This window comes from Harpia harpyja, chromosome 23 (assembly GCF_026419915.1).
Source record: "Harpia harpyja isolate bHarHar1 chromosome 23, bHarHar1 primary haplotype, whole genome shotgun sequence".
Classification (NCBI taxonomy): domain Eukaryota; kingdom Metazoa; phylum Chordata; class Aves; order Accipitriformes; family Accipitridae; genus Harpia; species Harpia harpyja.
In genome coordinates, this window is record NC_068962.1 from 3,815,625 (window position 1) to 3,837,751 (window position 22,127).

The window sequence follows — 22,127 nt, forward strand, 5'->3', positions numbered from 1 at the left end:
AACACAGTTTTTGTATTTATGCTGTAACAGGTTTCTGAATTCAGCTATAATTACAGCTATGTATGTCTCAAAGCACATATTTATCTCATGTTGCATGCTGATGAAGAAAAGGCATACTGATACTAAAATCAGATAGGTCATGATAAGCAACAGCAGTTGCTAAATACTCCTTCTGGTGACCAGGTATCCAGAATCACAAGTTCACTCTATTTACAGTCCTAGAATGATTCTAGGGACTGAGAAAACAGGCTTGAAACTATTTTTGTATCATGTAGTACATAACGCAAAAATATTTTATAACAATATTCAATATGCCTAATTGTACACATGCCTGAAAACCCTGAAAAAATAATAAAGTATAAACACAGTAACTGCATCCTATTCACTTAGGCTGCTCTTCTCGGTGACAGTCACATTAGTGTACAAGCATCACACAGTTCTCATTGCGGCAGCAGACCTGCGTTGCCTGGATTTTAGGCAGCTTTTTAATTGTTTGCAAACTGCTTTTACTGTTTGGCTGTCTTCATAATTTTTTACCATCAAGAAATAAATATGTATTTATCCTATCTGAAAGCTATACTAATTTTACAGGCTAGGCTCCATTGATATTTTGAACATCAGTAAAAAAAAAAAAAAAAAAAAAGGCAGTGGCAAAGGCTACATACCAATCTTAAATCCTCTTTCAAAAATGCAAGTGTACTCAGACTTTTGTGAATTCCTCTTTCAGTAACGTAATTTCATGTGGAAATGGGGTATCTCAATTTAAAAAGAACATTCCACACAAACAGAATCTTTGAAAATCTGACACAACTTTAAAAAAAATGAGCTCATTTTTAAGGTTATTAGAAAATAAACATTATTCAAATTATTTAAAATATTAATATTTCATATACTTAACATCAACATCTAAAATAATTTGTTGCAAGTATTTCATACACTTCTAAATGTGACTATATTAAGAAATTCTTTTAAGCTGTTTTACTTGATTATGTATATTTGAGAACAAAATGAAAGAGAAAGTTTCTGAGAGCTTATTCCAAGCAAGAAGTAAATAGCTTTACTGGCAACCTTCTGAAGTAAAGCAGCCTTTACAATTAAAATAAACACCAATTATCCTACCTTCTCGATAAGCATTGCTTGATGTCCAACATGAAATTACAGGGTAGAGGAACAAAGGATCTTCCTGTCCTGTAAGCTCTGATCCATGAACTACATCAATAACCAAATCAAATCCATTATGATAAGCAGTGATAGTGTACAACAGAAACTCTATCTGGAATCATAACTGAAGACTAGAAAAATCCTTCTTTAGCACAGAGTTTGCTTTTAAATCTCTCACTGTCATCCAGAGAGAAATTCAAAAGCTTGGTCTTTTCTTCTAACATAAGTAGCTGTGCCACTTAAATAATGAAGAGCTTATGGATGTGACTGATGAACTTCCAGCTACTAGACTAATGAGCAGGTTGTCTGGAGTTCATCAGAGGTCTAACAAAGGTCCACACAAATCATCTGTGGAGGAGGATGTGCAGTAAGGATATGTCCAAAAGTGTATTTAAAGCTATATAGCATGAACTGTACGCATGATGCTACTAGTGACTAATGCTTACATACATGCTCAGCATACAGATAGCATAAGTAGGTAAAGGAATTTTTTTTTTCTTCACCTAAGTATTTATATTTCTATTCTATAAATAATTTATTAAATATAGATGTAAATAATATATACAATATATAGATATAAATAGTATATCTAATATATAGGAGAACGATAACTTGGATTCAAGCTTCTGAGAGTTAAACACAACTGCGTTACCAGCTGACGAGCACCAGAACAATGTTGCATTTGCTAGTTGCTATTTTGCCTTAGTAAAGAAACCGGAGCTACAAATTTTCTGCTGGGCAAGTTCTGTGGTTGAAAAAGATCAATGCAGCTAGTCCCTGAAAAAAGCGAGGTTAAAAATGCACTCTGGAACAACGAGTTGTGAGAGTGGATCGATAGCTACGCCCTCCAGCGGTAGCAGTTAGTTGAAGTCTGTTGAATGCAAATCAGGTCCAATTAAATAGGACAGCCAGCAGGACAAACAGATTTTTTTTTTATTTTCTTTTCAGGACAAGTCACACCCTTTGATAGTACTGTCTCCTATTTGACAAGTTCAAAAATACATTGCTTCAAATGAGCATTTTCACAAAGAATAATACCTCCCCAAAAGTTTTAAATGGGAAAACATTTGAAATTTCCAAATTTAAATCGTACCGTGTATGAAATATTTTGTTTTTCTCAGTTTCTTATGAAAGAGGCAGATTCAGCTCTTTTTCATCTTTCTCATAGACCATCATCAATGGATCGCTAAGTGTCGATCCACTTTTAAGAATTGCCCATGACAAGGTTTTTTTCCAAAATATTTTTAACAGCATGCCCTATGAGTGTGCACATTGTCCTAAACCACTTACACATATTTGTAAGGATAGCTGTAAGCTTTGTTATTTGTTTTGCATGGCCTCAGCAAAAGAATCCTCTTCAATTTGTATCCTGAAACTTATTGATGAATACACTATTTCAGCAACAGAGCAGACTTCAGCCGTCAAGCATTTGCCAATTACTGAAAATGTGTTCTCTAACTGATCAACCCATTAATTTAACTTCCTATTAAGTAAGAATGGAACATCATTTTATTAAGTAATCAATGTAATTTTCAATTAACTTACAGAATTCATTCTGTATCTTGTTCTGCAGGAATGCAGGCATCAATGTCAGCAGCAAAAAATGAAGGATCAGTGCACAGATGAATGGAATTTTTGCGTCACTCTTTTTATCCTATTTATTACAGAAATGCTTTCTCTTCTAAGACAAACGCATATACAGAGATGATGGGCGATAACTGGAACATGAGTCAGCAAAGACCAGTTGCTTACTGGGCTGTATTAGAAACAGCATAGCCAGCAGGTCAAGGGAAGCGACTACTCCCCACTGCTCAGCACTTGTGAGACCACATCTAGATAACTGTGTTTGGCTTTGGACACTGTAGTACCAGACACTGACATACTGGAGTTAAGTCCAGTGAAGGGCCACCAAAATGATAAGGAGCTAGAGTGCATGGCAAAGCAAGAAGAGGCTGTGAGAACTGGGTTTATTCAGTCTTAAGAAGAGAAGGCTGAGAGGAGTCTACACGTACCTAACAGGAGGAATACAAAATGTGGAAACAGACTGTCCTCGCTGATAGGACAAGAGGCAATAGATACAAGCTGGAAATCATAAAATTCCAAATAGATACAAAGAAAATCTTTTCAACCATAAGGGTGGTCAACTATTGGAACAGGTTGCCCATCAAGGTTGCAAAATCTCTTTCTTCAGAGAGATTCAAAACTTGACTGGACAAGTCCCAGAGCAACCTGATCTAATTGTACGTATTTTAAGCAGGGGGTTGGAATAAATGCCTTCCAACCTAAATTATTCTATGATTCTGTCCATGCTCCAAGGAGTACAAGATGCCATGTAGATATAATGGGAAAAAAATCAGTAGTGGCTTTAAGTTCTAATCAAATTTCCTTTATAAGTCCTACTTATTAATTCATCTAAGTTCAGCAGAACTATTAGCCTGAAAATTCTTGTGCTTAATCCAGACTCTAAGATATAAGATATATATAAGTTGATATGTTCATTCCTGAGTTACAAGGTAATTAAATGTTAGTATACATCCAATTTCTTCACAAAAAGGATAATTTCTGTTAGCTTTCTTCAGGAAGCCTTTTCTCCACTAAAATTTCCTGCAGTGGTCATTACTACTAGCACTGGAAGGATAGTAAGGCATGCTGTAAAAGGACAATGGTCTTTGCCACTGCATTTTCTGATTTAGGAAGATAAAGCAAGCCCAAATAACATGGAACCCAATTTACACAGATTGGGAGAACATATATATTTGCAGAATAGAACAAAAAAGACCATTCCTTTCTAAGAAGGAATGAGTGTTTTGGTGGAAATTATGAAAAAGATGAATAAAAGTCATCATACACATCACTACCAGGTATAAATAAGACCACCGAAATTATGATTTTGGTTGATTTATCATGGAAGATACATGAAATAAAAGTACTTCTTAGGTAAATAATTTTTACAAATAAACCATAGAAAGTTCCATAGAAAAAGGTAAGAAGTGTTTTAATAGTACACCCACCTGGTTTTGTCAGTCTGAGGAGATTTGATTCAAGAGCACTTAGATTTTCTGTTGCTTTTTCCATTGCAGCTAAATGGGATGTCTTTGCAGAAGGGGTCTGAAATATCCAATACGTAGTTATGAAAAATTAGCTTTTACCTAACTAAAACCAGCAGATCAATAGAGGAGTTCAGGTTAGATCCCAAGTCTTCTAATTCTGTATCTGATAATTTCATCAGTATTGTCTTATTTTTCTATTCAAGTGAAATGAAATTGATGTTCATAAATTTTTTAGTATGGCTTCAAAAACCTGGCCATGATTCATTCTTGAAAGATCTGCAAGGGAGTGAGTGGAGTTGCTCTGCCACCAAATAAATTTTTAGGGAAGTCCCACATGCTACTACTACAACAACATATTTGAACAGATTGTTTGACAAAATATGTTGTTTTCCAGAAAAAAGTAATCTTTTGTAGATTATTTACTTCCTACAGAAATAAAAATCTTTCTCTGGAAAGAAAGTTCTTTTTTTTTTCACTTCAGTGAAAGTGTAATTTTCAGTCAGCCCTACTCGGCTCAAGATATTATATTGTTCCTATGATCTTAGATTCCTTTCTCTTTTTCGGTATGAACCTGGGAGCAGCTAACACAAACTCAGCAATAAACAACGGAGAAAATTTTGTCCTGGATCCTATTACTGTCCTACAAATTTTCTTACAGAAATCCTTTCCTGTAAGCTGATTGACTTTTTATTGACTTTTCTTTAATGTATCTCTGTTCCATGCTCACACTGCTTCCTTTCTTCCTCTCTCATTATTCCTACTTTCTTTCCTCTTTTTCAAATCTCTCCAGTAAAATCTCTTCTAAAATGATTTAAAGAAAAAACAGACAGAAAAGTACGGAAAATCAACACTTTACTCCGATTCTGAATTGCAAGAAATCCTCACAACCTGCTACATCCCTTTGTAATTTAAGTATTAAGGTCTTTGTGGCTGAAAGTTTTTCCTCCATCGAGAAATATTTTTCAGTCTAGACAATTCCTAAGTTACTCTCTTATTATGACTCTGTTTCAAGCAGCTGCAACATGAAAGGAGAGGCTAAATGTCTACATAGTATAGGATATTTTTGCTCCTCTTTACTCATACAATTCTTTAATTATTTTTTCTGTCCAATAAAGCATTCCTGGAAACTATATGTGAGGATCAGTTAGGGATGCTTGTATAAATATCTGCAGGATGCTCATGGCTCTGAACTGTAGTATTGCTAACCCCTCTCCAGTTCAACAAGATGAGACCCTGTACCCACTGCAATCTGCAACTGGTCTTAACTAAGATGGCTACAATTAAATAGAAGCCTCTCAGCTGTACTTTGGGAACTCTTATTCTACAAGGAAACTCTTATTCCATACAATCACTTCTAAAACAAAAAGTTTATAAATGTAGTCTTCAAAATAATACAGTGTTTAAAGAAAAGAAAAAGTAAAAATCAGAGCAATTACTTTAACTTCTTTGTTAGTGTCTGTTTCTTCAGTTTCTAGAGCTCCTGACAGGCAGGGTGAGGTTGTTGGTGAGGAATCCAACAATTTTTTCCCGTAGTTAACAATAATTACTGCTAATTCATATTCTTTCCAGGAACGTAGTACCTATTAGAGAATCACCTGTTATATACTTTTGTTTTGCATAACACATAATGTTTCATTATTTTCTACTTATAATTGTCAAAATGCATTAATATTAGAAATTGAAATTAATTAGCCAATACTTATGTTTCCTTTTATATAAAAAACAAGACTATAGACCTGTAAAATAATTGGAATTGCAGATATGTTATCTATGTGTTCTACTTCTGCTTAACCTATCCCTCAGAGAATAGAAAGATTTAACCAGAAGTATCTATCGCTGTGATTGACATTCTCCCTGTTCTCAGGCAGTACTGCTATCAAAGAATATAAAGGGTAACTAAATGATCCTCACTTACCTCTCCGGTATCAAGTGCACATTTGAAAATCCCAACTGTATTAGTGAAAGGACTGGTGAAATTTATTTTTTAAATTACGGAATTTATAAATGAACAGTGTAGGGAATGTTTTTAGATGGCTTTATCTTCTCTAGATAGAGCTCTAAAGGCCAAAGTGCTTCTCCTATATGCAAGGTAACTTCACGTTAGGATGTTTGTCTTTGGGATACAACATACGCGTATAGATCACTTTAGGATAAATACAGTACATGGCCTAACTGTAACTCAGCAGAAAACCATATTCCATGGATTAATCAGAAGCACTTGCAATTCACTCATTCTGTTTGATATTCCGTATGCTATTCCATTGAAATGCTATCTCTAAGGGAAAAATTAAAAAAAAAAAAAATTAAAAAAAAAAGCAGTATAAGCAGTCATTTAGCTGGGGAATCCAACAACAAACACGCACTATGTCAAGGTTTCGAGGTTCTTAATAGGCTTTATTGGCCTTGATAGCCTCCACCTTGGCCCCCCCGCCATGGGCCCAGGAGCTCCCCCCCCAGCTCGTGCCTCAGCCTACCATCCCACGTGGCGGGAACGCCGGTCTCCCGGCGTGCTCCGAGCCGTGCCTGGGCCTGGCAACGGATCCGCTGGTCCGGACTCCCGACCCGCGGGCTGCCTCCTCAGCTTGACCTCAGACTGCTCCCATCGCCACGGACCAGCCTGCTGCTGGCTGTGCCTGACCCTAGCTGCCCTCACCGGACCCGATCCCGACCTGCGGATCGACTTCCAGGCTTCGGCTCAGACCTGCCTCGTCCCCACAGACTCACCCGATGGTCTGGACTCCTGGTTGAACCTGACGGCCGGGTGCTGCCCTGGCCGGCCATGTCACTGCCCTCAGCTCCTGGCCCCCCAGCCCTCGCCGTGGCCCGGCGCTGCCCTCACAGCCATGACGCAATTGATTAATACGAAGAAAATGACAACGCTAAGGCTTAAAATACTCTTCTTCACAGAAAGAATGAAGACTGGGCCTTCTTGCAGTGCACTTTTAAGGATATTTGAGGCTGATCTGGTCTTGTGAAGTGAGCGCAGAGATCCGGCTCCTATAAAGACCGGGGTGAGGGATCACCAACACAGCGTCAGCCACGGCTCAGCCTTAGCTGAGGTGTACCCGAAGCTAGAGGAAAGCTGACTTTTTCAGCATCACACAATTATCGTGGCGGGTATTTCAACTCTCTATACCTGAGGAAAAAAAATCCTACCGGTACCACTTCTCTCCTTATCTCACTAAATAGATTGAGTTTCTGAATCATAAATGTGATCTACAGATAATGTGTTATGGTTAAAAGTCAAGGTGTTTGTATCCTGCCAGCATGTGGGACTAAATGGTATAAAGTCACTTGTATCTACTTGCCAAATAAGCCAGATATGCTAATCTGATTAAAACTACAAATATGGCCTATTTGCAGTAATTAAACTTTTAAATTTATATATTACATACAGGCCTTACTGAAAATAGTACTACCTTAAATGTAAAAATACACACAAAGATATAAAATACAGATTTCATGTCATGGACTCACAGTTACAGTCTATTTTCTGAACAAATGAAAATTCTCAATTATAAAGTCAAAATGTCATTATTATATAAAATGCACTGGTACAAAGACACTAATAAATATTTCTATACCTTTACTATTTAAGAGTGCCAGTTCTCTAAGATACTACTCTGACAGCCAGCTTACTAAATCTTTTTTTTTTTTCTCCAAATGGCAAGAGCTATATCTTAAACTAAGCTGTAAACACAATAATACACACCATACCTTTGCTGTATAAAATGAAGTACAAGCTATCATATGCTGAATACTCTCATAACGTCCTGCCTGCCTCCTCTGCAAAGCAACACTTGGAATTTCTTGAAGGACAGCCAAGCACTTAATGAGGATCTGTAAATACAAGGGTTAAAACAAAGTTTGGAGTCCGCAACACATTTACAAGCTTGTACCTCTGTACGGCCTATTGTATCTGATGGCGAACTTTAAAAATACTTTGAAATCTAATGGATAGGAGGAAATGCTAGCTCTACAAAAGCCAATAATAAAATTTCCATTTAATTTAACGGTGTCAAGATTTAAGCCACAGCCTTTTGGAATAAATGACATGTTCACATAAAATCACAGCTATTAAATTACAGATACATGATGGATATTTTTGCTGATTTAATTAACATGAAATCAAAGAATGCTTAATTCAGTGAGCTGACATACTCCTAGTAGAGAACTGCTAAAAAATATATCTAGCTGGTCAGAATTTTAAATGAAAGAAAAATGTTTCCAGTATGCTTTAAAAATAAAAAGACTTCTTTCCCCCATTTTTGTCTATCAGACATGAAAAGAACATGCAGCTAAATTATTTTCCCCTTTAATTAGGAAATCTGAAACAGGAGGTGTTTCCAGTGGCTAGCCATGCCATGCCTTTTGTAGGTCATCACAGCCAATGACTTCTTAAGCAAGATGCTAGCCCTGTATGTAAATAGATTTTATTTTTTTTCCTAAACACTCCTAAAAACTTTTCTCAGGGCCCTGAGTGCCCCGATAGTCATTCCCTGAGCAGCCTCACTTGGGGCCTTCTCTCACATCTTCTGCCCAGGGGCCCAGCAGTCCCAATTAAGCTCAGACACAAGCCTTCAGTCCCTGCTTGAGCTCTGGTATTGGTGTGCTGGTCTTCAGTTGTCTCCTGGATGAACCCTGCACTTGTGTTGGAGCCTTGTCTCCAGTCTCTGGCTCCAACTCCTGCAGCTCCTGACTTTTTCTCCTGCATGGACCCTGGGCCAGCCCAATAACTTCACCTTCTCTGGACTCTCTGTGGATCCTCTTACCAACACCCCGCTCTGTCTGCCACGCTCAGATGCTGCTAGTCTGGGCCTTGCCTGCACTGCAGTCGCCTCATCCTTCCCCACAGAGCAAACATGCTCGTACTGCTGCTCCCTGACAAAAAAACCTAATTACGGGAAAAAAGTTGCATGTTTCTACTGTATCCTTGCTGAATCGAAAAAAGCACATCTGCTGCTTCAGAAATGGCAGGAAAGGATTCAGGTACTCCATTCTCAAAGAGAAGGTGCTTGCCTCTGGAAAGGAGCACATGCCTGGAAACTAAAGACTTGATTATCAAAACATTGAATAGCCTTCTTTTTTTAGGAAGAAAAAAAAAAAACCTGTACATGAAGCAAACGTTCCAAAAAAAAAAAAAAGCCATAGGCAAATACTGCTTTTCTCTCCTCAAAGTTGCCATCTGCACATAGCATTCAAGTAGAAGTTACATCATAGATTCTCCTATAGTTTAAAAATACCAACAAATCATCCTGAAGAAACAATCAATATTCTGCAGTTACTTTAGCAAATCTGAGAGTAGAATCTGTGCAGCTTACACTGAACATATATGCATTACGAACACATAAAACTGTAAAAGGCTTTTCTTTCAGCAGCTACTAAGAACTCAAAGCCTAGATATTTAGCTCTCCCACTGTACACTCCACTATAAGTTTAATTTGAATCACTACAACTGCAGGACTTGGATGCCAGCTGCTTTGTCTTAAAATGTCTCACCTGAACTACTGGCACTGAAGAAATCTTGTGATAAATAATTGGGGCAAGGAGACCATAACATTGTACAACAGACTGCAGGGTGTAACTTGAATCATTCAACCAATTGCTAAGTTCAATTGCCACAGCCAGTCTTTCGCATTCTGCTAATCTAGCAACCTGTAAAAGAAAACCACATTTTGATTCAAATATGAATTCTGTTGTTTTAAATCATTTGAGAGTGAAAGAAGACAAATGTTATGGCAGTCTAAAAAGCAGTATAAGCAGCAAGTAAGATAAAAGTTTAAAAATTAATTGTGCCCTCTGAATTTACCCATATGATTTACAAAGCCTGGTTAACAACCTCAACCTGTGTGGAATGGAAATTTCACATGCTGACCTCTCTGAGTAGGTAAGGGGAGGATAACAATTCCTTCCTTTCCCTTCCAGTTAACTGCTGCAGTCCTTGCATGTGTGAGCAGATCCAGTAAAGTCAGAGTAATCGACTGCTCACGTTTTTATGAGACAACTACTTCAGCAAAGAAAGAGTAGAATAGGAATGTAATAATACAAGAGGCAAAGCTTGACTCTCCAAATAAAAGAGAAAGTTTTTTGTGTCATTAACATGCCCTTATACTATAAGAAAGTCTGAAATAAAAGAAACTTAGTATATTAAAACCATGAAACCCCATTAGAAGATCAGTATTAATTAAAATACATGTATTAAATATCAGAATTTAGAATTAAAAATCCAAGAAGCATCTTAGTAGGACAAAAATAACAATGATTATGCTTCTTTCTTAAATTATAGTCTACCACCACTGAAGTCAAAGAAAATCCTTCCTCAGCTGGAATCAGTGGGCTTTGAATTAGGCAATAACTGATTCAGAAGCCATCTTTCTACCAGGATACAAAATAACCAATAGCTACTAAAATACTTCAGAAAGAAAGACCAGATACTTCATTTTCTGTGAGTTATTCTGTAAATAGGATTAGTACATTGCAACATCTATCTTGCAATGATGAAATAAAGCTGATCAAAAAGTAAAATCAAATCCAGTATATTATTTTAAGCCACACATACTTGTTCCTTATAAAGTATCTCATTGGAACAGATGGAATCACAGAAGAGTGCTCCTTCCATGACATTAATGTCACAGACAGCAAATATATTCCTCAGAAAAAGGTGCAAGGTAATAGGAGAAGTCTGAGATACAGCTTCAAAACGTAACCTACAAAATAAAAAAGCAAAAGAATGGTAAAAGCATGTTAATGATGATTCAGATATTGCATGCCTGAAACTGCATTATATTAAAGTGCAGTCTTTAATTTTAAAATTATGGACAAAAAGGATTACTGTAGCTACTTCTGGAAATAAGATTTATACATAAAACTGAAAAAATTGCTTAAAACTCCTAACATAAAAAATATATAAAAGGGATAAGACTCCTTTTCAAATTGTTGGCCACCTTCTACTATCCTAAGACAGCTTTTCCTTAGTTGTTTCATCTAATCCAATGAAACTTACTTTGAAAACTTGAGATGCTACAACTTATTTATTAACTGTCTCCTTTTACACATTATTTTTCTGTATTCTGACAATGACGCATGCAGTTGTGAAGTCCATTACCAAGTATTGGTAACAGACTCCTTTTCATCACCGATGTCTTGTATTACAAGCCTCAAAAGAATCTATTTTCTTCTGCCTACTTTTCTGTTGTTTGTTTTTTCTCTTCCCTGGGGGCAGAGGGGCATTTTGTCCTTGGTTTTTTGTTGTTGTTTTTTTTTTAATGTTTTTGTTACAGGAAAAAACCTATGATGTTGAAGTATAAGAAATAAATTTCTCCTTCTCCTCCATTGTATTTCTTAAAAGAGATTGATACTCAAGAAGGAAGATCAAATAGACACATCCACATACTTGACATTACCAAGGTATCAACAGGGCTTCCATCTGGAAACAAAAGGTTTCCTTTCCTTCCAGCTCCCTCTACTGTCCTTTCAGGCTAGTCCATCTAATTTCGTAGCTACCAATCGGTAGAACTGAAACTGCCTTATTTCAGCTCTGATACTGCAGCTTTGAGAATCTTCCATATTAATTGTAAAAAACAAACAAAACAAACAAACAAAAAATTAGGCTTGGACATAACTGTTAGAAAACCAAAATCCCTGAAACTGCTTTGCACAGCTATTTAAAATTTTCTGTCTTCATTTGATTTATCTGCAAGTGGCTTCATTCAAATGTTATCTCTGGAGCTGCGTGTGTTTAAAAAGAAAAAAAAAAAAACCCAGAACCAATTAGGAAAAAATATTAATGAAAAACAAGTGCAAAAGTAAAAGCACAATGGCCAGACTTGCATTCCTGCTTTGTTGCCTAGGCCAGGGATGGATTTAAAACATCCACATAGTCATGAAATAGGATGTCTAGTGATTATCTGCCTGCATCGATGCAGTCCACAGGCTGCCGGTAAATCCCAAATGCTCTTATGGCATGTAACATCAAGACCCTTGGTCAATCTGTATGCCTAGTATCAGACACGGGGTGGCACTTGAAGGACAGACAGGATACACACCAGTGGTCTGGCTGAGCCCCAAATAACAAGAAGTACGTTTAGACACATTACTTTCTCCTGTAACAGGATTCAAAGCACGCACAAGCCTACACTATCCGCTTGCATCCAAACAGCATTACCACGAGAAAACCCTGGGCTCTGATGCAAGTATATTAAAAAAATATATAGAAAATCTAGCTACATTATATGTCTCAGGATAGCTGATTACTGGTTATTCTGTCTGTAAAGAGGAAATGGAAGTATTCCCACAAAACTTTTACGAATTCCCCCTGTATCTACTTCTTGAAACAAAGATCTTCATTTCTTTATTTCTTCTTTAATTCTTGACACATTCAAGAACTATTAACACACATGCAATAAGGTTGCTTCTTGTCATTATGGTTTCAAGACTAAGCCAGTCTGTCAAATTGAAATGGAGATGCTGCAAAATTTTTTCATACCTCTTCCACAAGTTTGTCAAAACTTTCCTAATGAAGAATTAGTCTAAAAAGAGTTCCACACAAGTGAAGATGATGATCTGTGTTCAGTTATACTGGATGATAATTCATTATCAAATTATAAGCAGTTGACTAACATTTAAAGCTATTTTTTTATTATAGCATTTCATGTCTGTTATTTCATACAGGTCTCTTTCTTTTAACTGGGAATTAAGTAAGTTTTGATTTATTTTTGCATTTGGATCTACTGAATTTCAGTGAATGTAATCGCAAAATTTCTAGCTGGGCTTTGTCATCATGAAAAACCCATAATATTATGGTTGAACATTTGAAATTTATTTATAAATTAATTAATTTTAAATATATCTTCTAAAGCGCTTTAGTATACGCAAAGATTATTGGCAGATTTATATAGCCACCCCAAAACAAAATTAGCAAGCATTTACCCATTTTGGAAAATTGACAAAATTTTCACAATTTCTGAACTCTACTGCTATCTTAATTGGAAAGTCAAGAATCCAGGGCATATTACTTATTTTGCATATGAAAATGCATCACACAGAATTAATAGCCACTTTATAAATGTTTCCCAATTATCTGAAGAAAACAAACATAAAGAATTAGATGTGTAAATGCTAGCAGTTCCATAAATAAAAAAAAAATTCCTCTGCTAATTATAAACAACTATATTTTTATAACATATTTCACACCTTTTTTTTCAGAATGTTTTTCATATCACAAGTCTGAATAAAATTTCACAACCTCGTACTCTTTAAAATAAAATGTGCACATCTATAATTAACTAGTATTTTAATTTTGTTTTTACCAGTTACCTGTTTTCAGATATAGTCAAATTACTACTTGCAGAAATAACAGCTGCATTGGCAGGCAGTGGAGAAGACTTTGAAACAAAATAATCCCACAGTGGTGAAAATGCTTCTCTGGCTAATGTATAGTTGCCAGTCTGATAGGCTACCTACAAAAAAAAAACCAAAACACCAAAAGAAAAAAATTTAGCAAGTTTCCATGTTCATCAAATAACCAAGCCAAATATGATTATAGTATAAAGAAAGGTTTTAAACCTCCCCACAACATGTAAATTTACAATTTCTGTAAGTATATTCTGATGTATTTGAATATAACACCTGTAGTAGCAATCTGATCCTACTATTAGTTTGCCTTCAGAATTAGTGCCAGAGAAGGCACAGGAGTTTTTGACTGTTAACCAAGGGTCTAACAGCCCTCTGTGGAATGCTTTACAGGTATTGTGCTGCAGTTTTTGAAGGCATATTATTTCATCTAGGTTTATTTTCCTTTTGTTAATACTGCAGAATGCCCTGCTGCTCTGGGTAATGGGATGTAAACGGAGCCGCACAAGTAGGCATAAATTCATGTGGATACCTCTTACTCTGGAATTTTTTAGGAACTCTTCTAACTGTTCCCCATGATCTGATCTATAAGGCTAGACAATTCACCTCCTGCCACAATCTGCTTTAAATTTTCTTTATTAAGAATATAGAAAATTATGATAAAGGTCTGACAGAGCCTCTGTGGTCTTCCACAAGCCACTACAAAAATAATTTCAATATGAAAATGGTTGGATTTGATACCTGGTAAGTTCAATCACATTTTTCATCCCATACTGTAATGACTAATAAGATGATTTCTAACACTTGGTGTCAACCACAAAAATGAAAAAAAAAAAAAAAATTATAAAAAAGAAGTTAAATGCAGAGTGAAAAACAGGAACAGGAATAAGAAAACTAGCTGATAGACATCTTTCCCCTTAAACTGGAATTTCCAATAATTTTGAATTAAAAATTGAGTTACTCAAATATACCTTTTGTTATGTTAAAATTGTGATTTGTGCTTATCAAGGTTTTGGCAAGAAAGTCTTGAGTTTTTACCAGACACTTTAGAGCTACCAGTGAAAACAAGTAATTACAACCAGACTAAAGCATGTATGTGTTTATTATCAAACCCTACCTGAGTTAGATAGGCTCGAACAGTAGTAGCAGAAAGAGGTAGATAAGCAAGGATTGGCTTAGTCGTTTCCCCAATGCCATCACCAATAAGTTTTCCATCAGAAGAATATGCTGCGACTGCAAATATGTATTTCTCATTGGGATCTAAGCCTTGTATTTCCAAGAGGCTTTTCCCATCAGCTGGTATCTATCAATAAAAATACTTACTAGTTACACCCACTGTACATACCAAAAGCAAATCTCAAATTCTAAAACCTTATTGGTAAATAAATTATTTAATGGTCTTGCATACAAAGTACAACCTAGATTAACAGACATGTCACGTTTCCACGTAATATTAGGTTCTTGAAGACAATGAGAAAACAATGAAATGACAGGGGGGAAAAGTGTCAGTTTTCTCTGAAATGCAGTTGAGTATACAGAGCACATAACCAAAGAGAACAGCCAAGTACCAGGACCTGGAGTTTCTCTAAGACGTTTTTGTCCATTTGCACATTCACACCGTGAGTGGGCATGCTTGCAGTCATTGAGCTGGAAACATTCTAGCCCTGAGCTGTGCTTCCAGAGAAAAGGCATACGGCCCTTCTCCGTGGATATGGGCAGAGGATGTCTCAGGTCCTCTCAGCACCATTAACAGGACTTTGGAGTTTGCGAAACAAACAAGATTTTCAAGATCTTCTCTGCTTTTCCTTCAAGTAATTGCCCACCTGCACTTTAACATCACAGCTCACTCCTAACAGGCTTTTCCACCTTCCCCTCCATAACCAGGACAACTTACACAAAGGGAAGTTTTAGGGTCTTAAATAACAAACAAGCAACACAGTGACTGAGGCACAACATGAGAAACGAGATCATCATAATGTAGCATCACTGCAGTGCTCTTATTCAAATACTGCCTGGCCTTCATAAGGAGACCTCTGAACAACAGAAATCCCTTCAAATGCTGGGTCTGAATCCTGAAGCAGCAGACCAGAAATTACTGTACGACAGTCTGTAGTATGCCTTTAGAGCAAGCTTTTCTCATGTTGATAAGTTGATACATCATTCCACCACCAAGAATTCCAAACCTTTTCCATGGAGCAGGCAGATAGTGACTTTGCCTGCAGATCATCATTTTGCAAAAGCATATCCTAAAGCAACCAGAAATTCCATTGCTGAGGCTTATGGTTAACCGCAGGTCTGCGCATCTCCAGTGCCTGCCAGAGCTAAGACAGTCAGTGGCTTGGATGGATTGCAGCAAGTCCACAGAAAGAACATCTAGCAGTGGGGTGAAAGTCTCCAACGAAACACTTAATACGCCTGGAGCAGGATAGTATATTGAAACCAGCTCACTGTACATCGCAGGAAGCTTGATTCTCTGGATTTGATAATATGACTATTGAAGAATAACATCAAAGCCTCTCCTGCCAGTAGCTACACACACCTGCTCTTTGTATACACCTTCCTTTTTGAGAAGGAGATAGGGGAACAGGCGCAAAAGGAAAGATTTCCTCTCCATCACCAAAGACAAGACTATCGGTGTTAGTATAGAGCTTGCTCACAAAACCAGGAAAGCTTGAAACACTGGGCTAAAGAGGTTGAGATCATTCTCCTGTCACAATGCAAAACAGAGACCTGCCCTGCAGAGAACAGAACTCTTCATGAAGATTTCCAGATATAAAAATGATCACTCAGGTCTGAGACTACAGTAACATTTGCTGAAGAGGATGTGCTGAAGCTTTTTTGCCCTTTTCTTAAAACCCCAAAATGCAGAGTATTTCGATGGATCACAGTCATCCTTCAGATGGACAATGCAATACCATGCATAAGTGAGTGAAAAACAGAACTCACTCAGTCTGTGCAGGAACATCAGAGTGTGATCCAAAGGGAAAAAAACTACACTAACACAAAACCAAAAAAACCCAAACAAATTCAGAAAATAAAACATCAAATTATAATGAAGAAATAATATAAAAGAGTACCAAACACAGTCACATGATCAGTCATAAGTAATCAAAGATGTGTGGGATGATTTGTCATGCCACATGTTCACAGCATGAAAGGGAACGAGCGTGAACCTAGAAGTCAGTCATGTCTGAACATGAAGTTTATTGAAGGAGTTATATTATCATGTTGCCAGAATTAAGTAAGGTAAGGTCTTGTTAAGAAGAAATAGCTGATAGAAGTTACACAATTAAGAAAAATATTAAATTTTATATCTTTTTAGAATTTCTCTTTTTTTGAATCCCTGGAAGGAGTAGTGACTGGGGCACACTATAAATACATCATATACTTTCTCTTCTTTTTGTATTTCTTAGATGTCACTCAAAAAACAGAGTTATAACAGAAGGAACAGAAACTGGTCTAACATGAAGCTTTTGAATCATTTAATTCATTATTCAAAAAAGGTTCCTAGAACATTTTTTGGGTTTTGGTATGCCTTCAGCCTAGCAAAATTTCAATTGTTTAAAATAAAGATCAAAAGGGTTGTCAAGGGCTTGGCCAGTTACCTGATCAAAAAAAGACATCGGATGTATACATTTAGAAAGTTGGGGTTTTTTGAAGGAAGACAGAATAACCTAAAGGAGTTCTACTTCTGTCTTACCTCTTCTCCTGCATTTGGAAGTTTATTGTTATTTAACCTTACTTTCATATTACTTCCTCCTGCTACAGAGCCCAAAATACTGTACCACGAAACCTTTGAAGAAAACAAGAACAAAATTAATTGATACATAATAGCATTTCCAACTTTTGCCTAATGTAGAATGTACTAATTTTGTGAAAACAGTCTCTGAAAAAAAAAAAACCCCTTAGTTATAAAAACATATAGTCTACTTGCACTAGAAACGTTGATTGATTTAGCTGGAGAACTTGGTATACTGCAGTGGCAATAAAAGCAGATGATTCTCCATGATCCTATCTCCTACCTTGAGCTTCCCTATACCTCAAACCTATCCCAAAGCATAAACTCCTCTATATGTCATCCTGTAGATTTAAAGTCATCTAGATCCATTATTTGATCCTTGCAATGGTATTCTTCTGAAGTTGACATCAGGTTGTGATTCACCAAACTACTTGAGGACAGATCCTTAAAAGCAGGCAACAAATGCAGATATGAAGCAATGCAGTAATATTTTCTAAACAAGCCATGTTCTTAGTTCCTGTTGAAATCAATGGGTGTTTAATGCCATCAAACTGCTGATAATCTCATTGGGCCTATCATCTAGACTTTCCAGTATCTTTAACCAAGGAAGAATGTGAGCACGCATTCCTGGATCACTGCTCAGTCGTGTCCAGTGAGATCAAACATGGAAACTAATTTTGATTTCATCTCTGCAGAACTGGGCAGATGGATTTCAGTAAGTTATGCATCTGATGAAGTTCTCTTGCGTTAAACTTCTACAAAAAACTGTACTAAGTCTATTTACCTTCAGTAGACATTTAAACAGACCTGAAGTTTGGCAGATGAGGTCATTTTTCAACATAAAAAAATTCTGTACAGCTAAAACATTCATTTTTCTTGTAATACATGTGATTTATCTTGCAATGAATCCTGACTTTTTCAGAAGGAGATATTGAAATAGAGGTGATTGTTTTCAGCAAATGAGCAACTTTAAGATCAGGAAATTTTAGAGATACTTTGACTTCTAGTACAAGAACTATATATGTCTAATTAAATCCTAAGTATCCATTTCCAGTTAAAAAGTTCTTCATAAAACGATACCTTTCACATCTGCTCAACAGCTATGTGTGCCTCTAGAAAAAATTCTTCTAGACTAGCTGGGCTCAAACTGTAAGACTAATAATCACGTTGTGCCATCTAGTGGCCCAACATGTTATATTCACTCTCCTGTATCGACCAAAATGAAGTATTAACACGCCCCAAGACAGATGAACTACCAGACTTTAAAGAATTAATTTTTTTTTAATTTTATGTTTATTAGGGATAAAAAGGAAGAACTTTTCCCTAATTAATTACTTTGAAATTGACTAATCAAACCGCAATAAAAGTACAAGTTATAAAACAACCGTTCACAGAAATATTCTTGCCACTATTAATAAGATTTGAGTTTCTACTGGTTTTATACACATCGTTATTTTGAAAAAGCTTGCAAAATCACTATGAAAATTTCTCTCAAGAAAACTGCAGCTAGTGAATTTTTCATACTTCAGTTTGTTTGAACCCTTTCTGGACATATGAAGGACAATAAGGTGATTTGTAACAGTCAGCATGGATTTACCAAGGGCAAATCATGGCTGACCACCATGATTGGCCTCTACGACAAAATTACTTGATTTGCAGAGGGGAGTGGAGTAGATGCCATTTACCTTGACCTTAGCAAGGCACTTTTTTCAACACTGCCTCCCAGTATTCTTATATCCAAGTTAGGATGATACAGTATGGGTGTGTGAACAGATAAATGGGTAAAACAACAGTTGGAAGGTCAGACTCAGAGAGTAGTTGTTAATGGTTCGTACTCTACCTGGAGGGTAGTAACAAGCGGAGCACTGCAGGGCACTATCCTGGGACCTGTCCTGTTTAATATCTTTAGCAATGACCTGAGTTAAAAAGTGAGCACACACTCACCAGGTTTGCAGACGATGCCAAATTGAGGGAAAACAGTTGATATCATTGAAGGCAGGACTGCTATTCAGAGGGACTTAGAGACCCCAGAGGAACGGGCCCACAGGAACCTCATGAAATTTAACAAGGACAAATGCAAAGTCTTGCACCTGGGAAGGAAGAATCCCTTGCAAAGATATAGGCTGGGGACTGATGGGCCGGAGATCAGCACTAAAAGGATCTGGGGGTCACGTTAGACAGCAAGCTGAACATGAGCCAGCAGTGTGCCATGGCAGCAAAGCAGCCTAAAAGCATCTTGAACTGTATTAACAGAAGTACAGTTAGGAGATTGAGGAATGTGATTATTACCCTCTGCTCAGCACTCATTAGACTACATCTAGATACCACGGCCAGTTTCCCTCCTGCCCCCCATCAAGCTAACAAGAAATGCTGAACAACTAGAGTGATTACAGCAGAGGACCACCAAAATGGTCAGAAGCTGGAGCACTAGCCCTGCGAGAAGAGGCTGAGAGAGCTGGGCTTATTCTTCCTGGAGAAGAGGTAGCTCCACGGGACCTACCAGGAGCCCCTGAGTGCTTGCAAGCAAGTGATGAAGAAGATGTAGCCAGGCTTTTCACAGTAGTGCATGGTAGGAGGATGAAAAACAATAGACCTAAACTGAAGTAAGAGAGATTCCAACTGTACATAAGGAAAAACGTTTTCTCCATGAACAAGTTGCCCTGTTGGAACAGGTTGCCCAGAGAAGCTGTTCAGTCTCCATCCTTGGAGGTTTTCAGAACTGACTGGACAAAGCCCTGAGCAACCTTGTCTAATCTCACAGCCAACCCTACTTTGAACAGAAGGTTGGACTAGAGACCTCTCCTCAAATCCCTTATGATCCGAGTAGTTCTGTGATTCTATGTGTTCAATAGAAAGTAGATTTTTCCACCTGAACTATGGCACTTCAGCACTTCATTAACAGACACTTGCGTGTGGTACTTTCTTGCATCACATGATGCAACAGCCTTGCATCTTTTCAGGGGGTAACTAGGAGTATGTCAGCCCCTAAGCAAGAGAATGAGCTTTTCACAAGAAAAATAAATAAGTGTTATACGACAGAAGCACCAAGGAACATGATGCATGAAATGAAGAAAGTTTCATGTAAATGTGAAGATCAAAACAGTGAGTCACAATTGACTCACAGAGGAAAAAAAAAAAGCGTACTTAATTAGGTCAGAATAACATAATATTCCCAAGAACAACAGAGAAAACTGTGATGGTATAAGCACTGTTGAAACAACTTTTGCTCTCTTGTGTATTGTTTAGTTATTTCTTACGCAGTCATCATGAAAAACATTACCTGAATATCTGAAGAGAATGGGGCTGGTTTAAATGTCATGGAGCAATGTGATCTAGAAAGTAATAGAGGAGGAGGAGGAGTCCTGCTTTTTTTCTTGCTGCTCAAAGCTTCTTTGAGACTGTGATACAATGCACTTTGTTCAGCTTCAACCTGCTCAATTAAAGTTAGTGCTGCCTATAAATTAAATTAAAACAAAAGGGAAAAACTATTAAGACATAACAATCGGACAGATTTAACACTTATAAATGGTTTTCAAAATGATCTTACAAAAATTCACTGCTGTGCAGAAAATTTTTATAGATTTTCATATCATCTTAGATCCTAAATGAGGATGAATGGTACTTTGTGTAAGCCTTACATACGCAGATTAATTTCATAATATACAATAAAGAGAATGCAGAGCTGCATATGAAAGAGGCAGGGCTGAGGCATATCCAATTTTGGAAGGACCTATAGGAAAAGAGAGTGATCACAAATAACATTGATTAGCAATTAGTGTCAACCAGTGATTAGCTCCAACAAGAAACAAAAGATAAACTCTTATTTAGGAGAGAGCTGGACACCTAACCGGTGGAATTTCTGAAGGAGCTGTGGAAGTGGTTAGACCAATTTTCTGTACTCTGGAAACAGAGGAAAGAAAGAAAGTCCAGAAATAAAGAAAAGGGAGGAGAATGCAGGCCCAGAAAAAGTAGGGCTAAGCCACTTCCCTTGGTTAGCTGGAGAAAGCTGAGAGCTGACTGACAGTCTATTAGTGTCTTCCAAAAATGTGGGGGCCTCCTGCACATAGTAATTATGTGGCCATTTGGTTGGAGATCAGGGTACATTTTTTCTTACTGGACTGAATGGCAAATGGGTAGGTTTCTTCACTTTGTTTGTGTTGTCAGGGTAAGAGAAACTTAACCTGGAAATTTAACATTAAGAACTTAGTACTTTTGTATCTTTACTTGTGGCAGCTGTCCAGTGCAAATCAAAGCCAAAAAGGCCAGCTCCCAGAGATGAAGAGATTGAGGACGCCTTGGACAAATTATATGCTTTTGGGAGAAGAGAGATGACATATTCCTACAACTAGGGTTTTTATTTGAAGTCTTTTAGTACTATACACTGGACCAAGGATTTAGGCCGAACTGAGTCTGAAAGATAAACTGGAAAGAAAATGCCAAGTTAGCGGTTATTCAGTGACAGTCCTATAATCTTGCACCTTAAGAGTTCCTTGTTTCTGTCCTCATACATTTATAAGGCTGTAAGAACAACCATACTGGGTCAGATCACAGATTGAATAAGCCTTGTATCTCACATTCAAAAGTGACCAAAAACTAGCCATAGATTTGCAGTGAGACGGGGAGCTAAGATTTAATAGAGCTTTAATCACATCACGTAGCTTATCATCTGCACAGCCCCTCACTTCACCCCACTCCCTGCCCCTTTAGATTAGGGTTGCATCTACCCTAGTGAGAAATGTTTAAGGAAGGATATAAGATAAAGAGATATGGAATGACTCTTTCCCTCACACAACCATTCAACTTTTGCAATCGGTAATTAGAAACTT

At 37.2% G+C, this 22,127-nt stretch overlaps 1 protein-coding gene across 3 annotated transcripts in view; it reads right to left on the minus strand.

The window, feature by feature from the left end:
• CFAP54 (cilia and flagella associated protein 54) overlaps nucleotides 1–22,127 on the minus strand; it is a 118,095-nt gene that overhangs the window by 58,882 nt on the left and 37,086 nt on the right. For all 3 annotated transcript variants that reach the window (XM_052774684.1, XM_052774685.1, XM_052774686.1), the window contains 10 exons: nucleotides 20,582–20,755; nucleotides 17,263–17,355; nucleotides 14,680–14,865; nucleotides 13,527–13,669; nucleotides 10,771–10,918; nucleotides 9,711–9,866; nucleotides 7,929–8,051; nucleotides 5,648–5,791; nucleotides 4,173–4,269; nucleotides 1,120–1,209 (listed from right to left, as the gene is read on the minus strand). In XM_052774684.1, coding sequence (XP_052630644.1) covers nucleotides 1,120–1,209; nucleotides 4,173–4,269; nucleotides 5,648–5,791; nucleotides 7,929–8,051; nucleotides 9,711–9,866; nucleotides 10,771–10,918; nucleotides 13,527–13,669; nucleotides 14,680–14,865; nucleotides 17,263–17,355; nucleotides 20,582–20,755 — 1,354 coding nt within the window. The remainder of the gene's footprint in view (nucleotides 1–1,119; nucleotides 1,210–4,172; nucleotides 4,270–5,647; nucleotides 5,792–7,928; nucleotides 8,052–9,710; nucleotides 9,867–10,770; nucleotides 10,919–13,526; nucleotides 13,670–14,679; nucleotides 14,866–17,262; nucleotides 17,356–20,581; nucleotides 20,756–22,127) is intronic.